General features: G+C 38.9%; 1 protein-coding gene across 5 annotated transcripts in view; it reads left to right on the top strand.

Moving 5' to 3' along the window:
• The window catches only part of LOC120797123 (calcium/calmodulin-dependent protein kinase type II delta chain), a 113,363-nt gene that overhangs the window by 69,020 nt on the left and 31,983 nt on the right, over positions 1-12,360 (top strand). For 3 of the 5 annotated variants that reach the window (XM_040140433.1, XM_040140430.1, XM_040140431.1), the window contains exons 6-7: positions 2,060-2,125; positions 5,662-5,734. In XM_040140433.1, coding sequence (XP_039996367.1) covers positions 2,060-2,125; positions 5,662-5,734 — 139 coding nt within the window. Of the gene's footprint in view, positions 1-2,059; positions 2,126-3,462; positions 3,536-5,661; positions 5,735-12,360 lie in introns of all 5 variants that reach the window. The other 2 variants (XM_040140432.1, XM_040140429.1) reach the window with 1 other exon arrangement.

Here is a 12,360-nt window from a genome sequence, read left to right as displayed (position 1 = left end):
ACAGATTCAAAGAACATGCTGGACCAGAGAAAATTATAATGCACTTCATGTTTGGGTCACTTCCTAGCTCCTTAATGCATACCCTCAGTAACAATGGGACTCCGCAGGCCTTTTTACAACTCAATTTGACTCAGCACCAAAGTCATTAAAAGTTCTATGAAGCTTTAATATGAAAACCCCTGAAGACTCACTGTGATAATGTTTTCCACAGGCCATGGAAAAGGTTTTGACTTAAAATATCCAAGTCATTCTTCTTGTTTTGAGGAAACTGGTCCACTGACCCACTTTTAAAATCGTTGAACACTTTTTTCTAGTTTAGACTGAGTTTACATATGAGGGTCAGTTTACTCATCATGGGATAAACTACTCAAAAGTTTGTCAAGTCTGACAAAATATGGCCTTCTAGACTTGGAGACTGCACATTTTTAAGAGAGAGCCCATGAAAGATGTTGGCACTTACCAGGAAGGGAGGCCCTAAGGAAAGCCATTATTGAAGTGTATTACAGGAAGAGCAGAATTTAGTATTTTTGGAGTGTGAACCATACTGTGGAATAAAAGTCAGGATATTTTGGCCTCTGCTGCTTTGATTTTGATCATTTTTTCTCTTTTAGATTTCTGTTTGTCTTTTGTTTGCCAGCTATATGGAAGTGCAATATTAAATGATCTGTGTACAGATTTAATAGGATATTTTAATTGTGAAACAAAGTTGTTTTTATGTATACAGTTGTATTGACCCAGTTTCAATTCGTCTAAAATCCTGCAGACCTAAGATCTAAGGAGTACAGAAAACACACACACACTCAAGAAGCTGCAATACTACAAACCTACTTCCTGTATCATATACTGTATCATAACAAGAAGGCAGGCTATACACTCAGTTGGCAGTTTATTAGGAACACCTAGCTAAAACTAATGCAGTCTAATACAACAGTCCTGCAATAAATTAAAAATTGTTTAAAAGCAACTTAAAACTGCAGTAGAGAGGTGTTGATTCAAACTAATGATCATTTTGGAGGCTGTTGAATTGTATTGTGTTATGTATTGTGTATCATAGTAGTCACTGTGGTTTGTTTGGTTTCTTTCCTATGGTCCTGTTCCTATTTATATTTTTTGAGTGTGATCAGATTTTCTCTCTTCATCTCATTTGGACAGAGTCAGAGCTACTGACTTTTAATGCCTTGTATGGATGAAGCATCAAAAATACTGGATCCTACACTTCCCATAATGCAACTCTGTAGCATTTCTTTGTTAGGTCCTCCCTGTCTGGTAAACACCCAAGTCTTTCAAACGCCACATCACAAATATGCAGCGCATGCTTTCGGTTACAAATCTGTGGTCTCAGAACCCAAGCCAAAATAACCCTGATGACACCATCAGGGTTATTTTTCCCAGACTTTAAAAAGCTGCTCCAGAGTCATAGAAGACATTATACAATTACTGCGAGGTACTCGTCATGACAAGAAAATTATCCTCCATGTGGAGTGTCCCTTTAACCTTAGCAATATAAACTGTTAGTCGTGGCACCTAATAAAGAGCAGCAAAGAAAGGGCTGTGTGCTCCACTTTCCTCCTAGGCTCAACTACTTAACTTGTGGCTTGAAATCTACTGTACATGAAGTTGTCCTTCTCTGAGCTCCACCAGCTGAATCACATCATATAGAGTGCTCTGATGTCACTGCACGTCCATTCTATTGCAGATAGTCCAGTCGATGTTACTTTAAAAAGCACTCTGCACTTGAGTCACGGAAAGACCTGGAAATTACTTCTAGTTAAATAAACAATTTCCATACACCACATCTGCTGAAATATATTTTAGTAGTGATCTCACCATTTAGCCTCAAACGTATAACATCACGTTCTTTTGACCCAGCTGGTCTGAAAAAAGGAAAAAAATCCCTTTTAGAATGAGATTTATTATTTTGCTATAATATCAAGACTTCCTGCTTTTTCACTACAGACATGGGAGAGAATTTTTTTTTTTTTTCTTTTCTTTTCCCCTGCAGTTCAGTACATGTTTCTCACTCAGTTTTTGTCTCTCACTCTATTTGTCCCTCCTCCAGAGTTACCGGTGGTGAGCTGTTTGAGGACATTGTTGCTAGGGAGTACTACAGCGAAGCTGATGCCAGGTCAGTGTTGCTCTGCTGTGTTGATATTTCTGAATTACTTTATAAATGTGATGTGAAACCCATTTTTCCCACCATAAAGGCATATTGAAGCAGATACACACTATAGAACAATTAACAAAATTATATCAATGCAAATCCTGAAAAAGCGACTACCTACCCATCAACGTTTATATAAATGTTTTAACATACATCAACAAAAATACAACCACTCGTCATTATGCGGTAGACACAGTATTGTTTTAAGTGTCTTCTGTTGTGCTGCCTTTGATATGCCTTTTGTAGCCCAAATCCTCTCCTCCATTTCCTCTTCTACCTAAAATTGTCCTTTGATGATGGATCTGTTTTCAGAGTTTCACGTTCTCTCCTGTTTATTTAAATCCACTAAAAAATGGACCAGATTTTTGTAAAGAAAAGTAGCTTCATTAAACATTTCCGTTGAAGTCTTCATTTAGGACTAGGCTCTCAGTTTTTTTCCCATCCAGCTGGTTTGAAGTTTGTCATTCAGTTGATAGATCAGCTCAGGCTCTTTTGATGGTTGTTCTATGAAAGAGTCGTTCATCTATGCAAATTAAGATTAGTATTGTTAAGGTTCTGGATTCTATTTTGTGGTGGATTTTACTGAATTGTAAAAATTATTTTTAAAGTTGGCATCTGTCCTTTGTATATTTCTTTATATATGTTAAATAGCCTAAAGGAATAGTTCAACAATGTGCTTTCTTTTCAAGAGAGAGGTGTGAAAATCGAGGTCAATAACATGTCTGTTTGTTAAGTATAGATGTAGTTATCTTAGTTTAGCATAAAGACTGGAAGCAGGGGGAAACCGCTAGCTTGGCTCCGTCCAGAGTTCAAAAATACAACACCACCTCTAAAACTTTAAAAGATCTGTGGTGTTGAAAACACTCCAGTAGTTCACAAATCAAACATTGTTTTATGTAGCAGAAACACGTTGGTTATTCAAAAGTGCTGATGATCTTGGGACCCGTTAGGGAATCCCAACCCACATTTTAGAGGTGTTTATTGTAGTTTGGACACATTCAAGCTAGCTGTTCTCCCCTGCTTCCAGTCTTTATGCTAAGCTAGGCCTATATCCTCATGCTCTGTACTGAACACATAGACATGAGATTGATATTGATTCTTGAAAAGAAGGCGAATGGTCGTATTTCCCAAACTGCTGAGCTATTGCTTTAAAACTTTCCTTTTTAAAGTTCAAGTGTTGTTACTTCATGTTTTGTGGTGTGTTCTGTCTGCCTGTTTTTGTTCCTTTGTTTCCTGACATTTATCTGTTCTCCCTCTTCCTTTCCTTTTTGCTTCTGGCCTGGTCTCTCTCTCCTCCACAGTCACTGCATACAGCAGATTCTAGAAAGTGTAAATCATTGCCACATAAATGGCATAGTACACAGGGACCTAAAGGTTAGTAAGTGACTACAGTAACAGCAAAAAGACACAGGCCTGCCCACCTGCGGCACCTCACCTCGCTCTTCCACTGCCTGATCAATCGACCAATTAACCTTTCACAGAGTGCTGCCTCCTCCAAAACCACACCCCCTCCTCCACCAGACACCCCCACACACCGCCATCTGACAGGAGTGTTTAAATACCCACCTACTGCAGGGCATTGTGGGCAGGGTTGGCTGAAGAGGAGGCGGTAGGTCGTGTAGTGCGAGGGGGGGGCTGGTAGATCTCATCATGGCCTGCCTCTCCTATATGCCAGGGCACAAAGTGCATGTAGCATCTGTCCAAAACCATGCTGTGAACCAGCCACTGAGAGGCTGAGACCTGGGAGAGGAGGAGGAGGAGGAGACCATCTGTACAAGTGCATGACAACTTGAAATCTAAATTCTGATACCAGAGTTTTGGATTTCAGACAGACATCAAAGACTGATATGAAAACACAGACTTTTATTTTTGATATCAAATTAAATGATGTCAGGTAATTAAAACCATCAAACAGTGTTTGAACCAACAGCACCCCCACTGGCAATAGTATCCTTACGTCAACATACTCTAAATAACAAGTATTGGAAACCACCAGTTTTTCTTCCATTTAAAGTTGATTGGAATTCACTTTGAAAGCATGGTAATAGCAGATGTTTAGATTATTCTTGAATACTTTTAAATATTTCTCTCCAAACTAATATTTGAATTTAAATTGCGGTTGCTAACTATACATTAACCTCCAGGCCTGTATTGGTGGTCTAAGTAAGCCTAGTATTAAACACGATCAATTATGAGTTTGAAAATTCATTCTTGACTTTAGGAACAGCAGTTTGACAAAGTAATGTTCAATCATGGTCCCCTTACTATTTTTTTTTCGAGAGCTTTCCACCGCATCTCACGGTCTTCATTATTGAAACAACTCTCCATTTGCTGATGACCATGATACAATGCATTTTGTTATTATCTTGTAAGATTAGTTTTCATCAAGCATAACCACAAAATTATTTCCACATTAAAAAAAAATGAACTCAGAATGATATAGTTGCAAGTTGTTGAGTTCCTCTTTTTTTTAAACCAGCAGTTAAGTAAACTAAGCTAGTTCCCTATAGAAAATTATTACAGTGAAGCCCACATTTTTAATAAGATGTTACAAAAATGGTCATGATATTAAATACATATGTTACATTTATTGATAGCAATGGCACAGTTTTCTTCTCATGGTAGTAATTACAAACTTGCAAGCAAGACTCCTCTAGACTTTAGCTCCTTAGCCTAACATAGCGTCTCAGACTGACAGGTAAGACTGCTTCACAGCCTGGAATCCAGGAGGTCCCAGTTCAAAACTGAAATGAAGATATTATGTGCTTAAAAGTCCAAAGGTAGATTCTTACTACTGTGCACCACCTGTCAGCTGTTGGTTTTTTTTTGTTTTTGTTTTTTTTTTTGGTCTGTTTTTAAACAGTACCCTGTGTTCAATTCAGCCAATTACGTTTCTGGAGGTTATGTCAGTAGCATCAATGTACTACAGAAATGTTACTTTCACAAAGTAACAAATTCTAGTTTGTGATGCGCTATGCTGTAATACAGTACACATATGACAGAGAGGGAACAAAACCTGCATACAGTTCAACACTGATGGCCTATTAAGAGCCAGTTACAGAATCAAACCACAACCTTCTTCAGCTCCTACAGCTTCCTCCTCAGTCTCTCAGGGTCTGGCCTCCAGTTGGCCAGGAGCTAACACCACTTCTGTTTTGAGGCTCGGGCAGAGAAGTGGCCGTGTTGTGTGAGTAGAAGATGATGACGTAATTACAGCCGTGTTTTTTTCTCTCTTGGATCTGTCACAGTAAACATCAGTGTGACTGTGGCAACACACACACTGAAAGAGAAAAAAAAAAATTGAGAATGCTGTTGAGTAAATGGTCCTTTTTACCAAATTGCCCATCATTATGGCCTCTGGGTGGGTCAGTTGCGACACTGCTATACAGTGCCCCCACTAACACGGCTCGCGGCTCCCCGAGTGTCAAAGCGAGCTCACAGCCACAGACAGTGAGTGGTAGCTTGTCACTAACCCATGGCCCCCTGGTGTTTGCATGCAGTCATTGCATTCAGCAGATCCTAGAGGCTGTGCTCCACTGCCACCAGATGGGCGTGGTCCACCGCGACCTCAAGGTAAGTAGACACACAAGAAAGAAGTGAGCTTAAACTCTAAGTGTCCCACATTCCAACATGTCTTTACTGTCCTCTGTATTTGTTTCTCCATTTTCTTCTGTTTGAATTTCCCTTTCCACACCTACACTGACATGTACCTCTGTCAGTTCTTATATAAAAATCAAATCACATTCCTACCTTCCAACTTCAGGTGGAGTTAGTTTGTTAGTTTACATCTTCCAGGGTCATGTTTGGTTAAAATATCAGCTTCACACTTCAGCTGAGCAGGGAGTCCACTTGCCACCCCAATGGCTACAGAAAAGTGTTAATGGGCTCTGCAGTACTCTGCAGCTATAAAAACCAGTGCATAGTGTATATGGACCTTGTTAAAAAGGCATGTCTGGAGAACATCTACCATATTTTATATTAATAAGTGAATAAATCATTTGATAGACATTAAATGCAGCAACAAATAAAAAGTGAAAATGAAAAATATTCTGTTATGCAAGACTAAGGTTATAAATACAGGGTTATGGTCACTTACTAAAATGGACTGTTTGAGCGCGCTTAAGTGAGGTCAAATGTTAATCTCATGATGCTTACATGTTTTCGGAGTTCAGGCAGTAGTAAACATTAGGTGCACAGTTGTCTTGCCTCCATCTCTATTTCCACTTTTTTCACCGTGGTTTGCTCCCAAAGCTCTGATTTGCCAATCAAATGAACCGGGTGTGTCTGGGGTTTGGTTTACCTTCAGTAATAATAAGCTCACATTTTGCATTCGCCGACTGCCCTCTCTCTGCGCTCTGATTGGCTGTTGCCAGGCAGCTGCCACGGCTCACTGGAGAAACACAAAGACAAAACAGATACAACCAAAACAAACAAACAAGCTGCAGAGCGGAGGCACTGCGGAAAGTGCTGTTTGCCACTTTGTGTATTCATTTAATTTAATTTCTCAAGATAAGGATTTTGAGTAGTACAGGGAGTCCAAAACACACCCACACAGACACACACACAAACAGACACAAAGGAAAGCAATACATAGCTGTCCTTATTAAGTTCTTGTAAAGCTTTATAGTTTAGTGAAGAGTCTAGACACATGAATTTATCACGCTGTCGTCAAGTGTCATAACCTTTTGTGGAGCGGTAATGACACACACAGAACTGCTTCTGACCTGCTACAATTTCTGCTTTTCCTACAGCACCACCAAGAAAGGCTACCCCAGTGGCACTTTGTCTTAACAGGACAGTTCATTTTTGACCTTGACATCAGTATGTGTGACAGTATAGTCTCAACTTAAGAGTTCTCCACCAATTCAGCAATACACTTCATCAGAATTGATACAGAACCAGAGATTTTGTTAAATTAAAGTTTCTTGTGAAACCCTGGTGCCTACATTACCCAGGATGCAACTTGACCGCTGACAGTTCGGTCGGAGATGTTAGTAGCAGCTATTGTAGCCTTGAGCCTGTAGCCTGCAACAGAGATGAGGGTAGGTTACAGAGGTCTGCTGAGCTCACTTTTCTCTAACTCTACACCCCCACATTTATTTTCTTTTCAAACTTGTAGCCTTCAGACCCAACCAACCCTGACTCAAGTGACATCGCTTCAGTCAGCTCTCTCTGGAGACACTAAAGGCTTTATAAAACCTTTTTTTGACCATTTTGACATTAACACATTAAAAGATTACTCAATTTATCGAGCTGTTTAATCAATAATGAAAATGATTGTTAGGTGCTGCCAAGAAAAATTCTGGTTTGGTGCTTGTTATACTCCCCTGATATTGTGACTGAAGTTCTCTTCCTGATCTTGTCTGAAAATTCTGTAGACAGGTGATTAAATTAAAGAAAAACTCAATTCATTTCTTATTCTCTCTGCTGAAAAATCCTAGCAAAAGGTTGATGTTAGATAATGTGGGATTTTCCCTTTCAAGTAAAAAACCTGGGGAAGCGTTTGTACAGCATTCTTGGCAGCAAGTGCAGTACGTGCATTTGTCAGTAACAGTAATAGTCCTAAAGACTGCAGCAGAGCCTCCAGGCGGGTTCAGTAGACCAGTAATTCTGACTACTTTACGGCTCACAGTATTAGTCAGAATCCTATTACAGCTATTACACAGCAGCAGCAGGGAGGGAGCATAAAACCTGATCAATCTGATACGAACTGTACTATGTGCACACATGCAGAAATAGAGTTGTGTGTGTGTGTGTGTGTGTGTGTGTGTGTGTGTGTGTGTGTGTGTGTGTGTGTGTGTGTGTGTGTGTGTGTGTGTGTGTGTGTGTGTCTGTGTGTGTTGCTGATATGACAGCCTCAGTAACATGACTTGTCGGTAAACTTTGCCACATCCTGCCTTTAGGGAAATACTTTCTGGGTTATTTATTTGTATTCATCACCCTATAAGTTTGATTGTATTTGCATGTGTGTGGCTGATGTAACCTTATCTGCAGGCCTGAAATCGACATTACGTAGTAAATAAAGGCTGTCAGAAGGCTTTAAGGATCTAGTGATTTTTTGTTTTTTTTTGTTTGTTTGTTTGTTTTTAAAAAAAAGCGTCACCAGGTGTTGATGCACACGGAGCACACAGTACTTGTCTGTGTGTGATCATAAAGTACACTATAAAGTACTTTATCAAATATTTTAGGGATGCCACTTATGAGGAACAGTCTTTTGGTCTTGTAACTGCAAATTCAGTTTATTATTTATATATATAGTCTTGGTCATTGTTTCTATCCGTTATGATAACTTCATACTCATTAAATTTTCTTTTCATAATAGCTTAAATGTTACTTAACATAGAAACACTAGACTCTTCCTGATAACGTAAACATCCTATAGGTTTATGTTATGGCCACCAGTTTGAATTATTTCAGTTTGAACTATTGTCAGTCTGGCAAGCCGGGTGGTCCTAAATACTACATCTCGCAAGAGCCTTGGTTGTTGATGTTATGGAGATAGAGCATTAAGAGGCACAAATCACGGCAGTAGCAAAATCAAAACACTTTGTCATTGCAGTTGTTAACAAAACAAGGTGTCATAGTTTTCTGAAGTCATCCAGATTTAACCCAGAATCTGAAAGTCAAATGACTGAAGCAGCAGATTGTTTTATCACTTTTCTCAGCATCTTAATCTTCAGCTTTCACAGTGCCGCATGTAGCGGAATGTGGAAGCTCAGTGATTGGAAATTTCTTGCCATAATGTACCTTGGAAGTCAATTTACTTCTCCCAAGAAGTTTTTATGTTGACTTTATCCAAAAAACATGTTTCCTAAGTCATTTGTCCTGATGTTTCAACCAGAAGACTTCCATGCCTGTCCAAGATGTGTAGGTGTACCAACTTGGAGTCACTTTCAATTTTCCATACAAAAAATTAATGTAATTTTTAGTGCTGGAACCAAAGAAAAGTACAGCCAGGAAGTTAAACGGATATAGATGTTGGGTAACAATTTTTTTTTTTACCTGCCATGAAAACGTGATCGGTATTGTTTTCCCGTGTGTGTGTGTGCATGATTGTGTGCATGTGTGCATGTGTGTGTCGTCATGGCAAAATCGGGTCCTGGAGACACTTACTGTGGTGGGAACTACCACAGAGACGGTTTTGAGTACTTCAGCAGGAGTACTCAAAATGAAGATGAATTGAAGATGGGTGTGGTCCGAGCAAGGATGTCACACATGGGGGGGGGGGGTAGGAATAACTGCAGTAATGTCTACTGAGTACTCATGTTGTAATGCAGTAAGAACTACAGAGTACTGATGTAATAATGTAATTACTACAGAGTTCTCATGTAATAATGTAATAATTACTACATCGTACTCGTAATAATGAAGTAATGACTATAAAGTACTCGTGGGTCGGAACGTCAACATGTTGACAGGAGTCGCAGCTGCTGTGTTGACATCGCAAGATGGTCTTCGGTACAGTTTGCCATTATTTTCTCTTCCAAACAAATTTGATCATCTGATCACCTTGTTGAACTTCTTTAAAGAGATACCTATTACTTTAAAGAATACTATTTTATCATAACAGAAATTACTGCCAGAATTTAAAAAAAAAAAAAAAAAAACGAGACCCAAGTTGATTGGTTAGGGTTAGGGGTTAGTTATTCTCAAGGGCCCCCTTCTACAGTTAGGTTTTTAGGATTATGGGGGTTAGGGTTAGGACAGTGCCTGACAGGACAAAATTTTGAAACTTATTTTACCCTCTTCCCTCTTGTCCTTCACTTGACCTTTTTGCCTATCCACCAGATTACGTGGTTGTTATCCAGGGCTGGGATCGGGTGTTTGCAGTGGGCTGTGGTGGAGGATAGCGGAGTCGGGAAGCGTTTGCAATGACCGCATGATATTGATGAATGCATTTACCCCACCTCCTTCTTTTCCTCTTTGCCTTCTTCCCTTCCCTCCTCCTCCTCAAACCTCTGACCACAGCATGCCCTGCTGAACTGCACAATTTTAGAATTCCCACATGCTCTACTAACTGCTCAAGCAACCTTGAAATAAACACATTGACTGATTAAATGAATTTCATTTGATTTCAGTGAATGGCATGACTGATACCTTCTGGAATGAATAGCACAGACAATATTAAAAAGTATGTGTAGGTGATGTGTAGGCAGTATATTAAGAGCCAGATTAGCCATAACTCATTTTGGGCCTCTCGCATACATCTATTTCCATTTGCACATACATTTATTCTACTCTCATCTATATTTATCTTCGGTAGATGAGGATATAGTGTATATACTGTATGTATAAATACAATATGTAAGAGGCTTGAATGTATATGTGACTGGGTAGCAGAGAGGTTATTTATCTGATTGGCTGAGATGTTGGAACAGGTTCTTTCCAGTTAGTATCCATTTTAAGATTTTGAAGGATATGGTTTCATGGTTGCCTTTATTTTCAGTCGAGGCAGTTAGAAGCAACAGGGTGTAACTACCCAGGCCTGCTTCTGCACCTGGTTCCATATGAAGTCAGCAAAAAATGAAGACATTTGTAGAAGGACTCCAATGTGTTGACATTTTCCCCTACTTCTTGCATCTTCAACAAATCTTTGGACTGATGGATGAAAATTGAATGTGATCAAAAGATCACCACGCAACCTAATGTCGCTTTTCTTTGAATTTGTTCAGTGCCATGCCTTTCAGATGTAAGCTTCTGATATCAGAAACCCCCAAATCCTTCATATCTGAGTCATTTTATGAAATGATCCAAAAGTGTTTTTGGTGACAAACAAATGGATGCTTTTTAAGGGAGGGCGGAAAGTTAAGGACAGTGTTTTCAAAGATGGATTATGATCACTGGTAAAATTTCCCAGGATGCGGTGCATTCTTAGTCATAGGGAGGTGGGCGATAATGTGTGCAGGACTTAGACACTGTAGACAGGGGTTCAAATTCTGAGTCCCGGATGTGGTCAGTTTTAGGCAACAAAAACACTATGGTTAAGGGTATGGAAAGATTGTGGATTTGGCCAAATGTTAAAGAAGTAAACAAATTATGTCTCGTGCTTAAAGTCACTGTTGACTTTTTAAATATTTAACCAAGACCATGATCTTTCCCTAAACATACCCACGTGCTGTGAGAGCCGAAACAGAGCCATAAATACAGTACAATTAGATATTGTACTGCAAGAGAGGTTATTGTAGGGAAAGCAAAAATGTGTTTGTTGATGCAGATTAGTAGTATATTAACATAATGTCTAGGAAACGGTGTTTCGTAGGCACACACTAAATTTAAAGGGTTCATCAGTGGCACACCTATTGGAAACTTCAAGTGTGTAAATTGTGTCAGCTGGAAATTTACAAAGAATACTTAAAGTTTTAATCAAACAGACACAATTAAAATTATAAATATAAATAGGATATAAACTGTAGAACAAAAGAAATTTGATCTATATGATCAGCTGTTGATGCAGTGAAGTTTATGCAGTATTAGTTGAACTGACTGGTCGCTTAGAGATAGCATAAATGGAACATAGGGGCTCCATTTAAAAGTAGATATTAACTGTTGGTAGCTAGACATTTGAGGGCCAAATACTGGACTTTTCTTTTATTGCTATTAAAAAGGGCAACTGAGGGGACGGGGATAGCAACTTTATAACAAAACTGTAATAGGCTTTATTGATTTACATTCTCAGAAGCTTCCGAGAAGCATGAATGAAGATTTTAGCATTGGAGAGTTTTTATAATTTTTTTTTTTTTTTTTTTTTTTTGGTGGCTTTTAATAAGAGTTTTAAGGTTTTTTTGGACTGTATTAGTGACTCTGAGGGGGTTTTAGATTTACATTAAGTCAGATAATGTTTCATTGTATCACATGTAACAGGACAGTATACATATTTATGTGGAAGTGTAAATACAGTGGGTCAGAGTAAAACTATTGTAGTCTAAAATACAGTAAAAGTACCCATGGGATAGAATGAACGTATGCGAGAGCCTCAAAATGAATTGTGGCTTGCACAGCCCCTTATAACAGATAGTCAGGGTGCACACTGCTGTAAAGATAACTGGATATAATTGTTGCAGAGTAAAAGCTGCTTTCCTTTCGATCAGCAGCATGCTCCCCTTCAGGTGTTATTACATTACAGCTCAGTCAGTTTGAATAATTTCCTTTTGGTTCCATCAAGGAAACTGCTTTGAAAATGTCAGCAGATACATTATTCA

Source organism: Xiphias gladius, chromosome 12 (genome assembly GCF_016859285.1).
Source record: "Xiphias gladius isolate SHS-SW01 ecotype Sanya breed wild chromosome 12, ASM1685928v1, whole genome shotgun sequence".
Classification (NCBI taxonomy): Eukaryota; Metazoa; Chordata; class Actinopteri; order Istiophoriformes; family Xiphiidae; genus Xiphias; species Xiphias gladius.
Note: the sequence above shows the minus strand (reverse complement) of the source record. Positions and strands in the feature narration are given on the sequence as shown.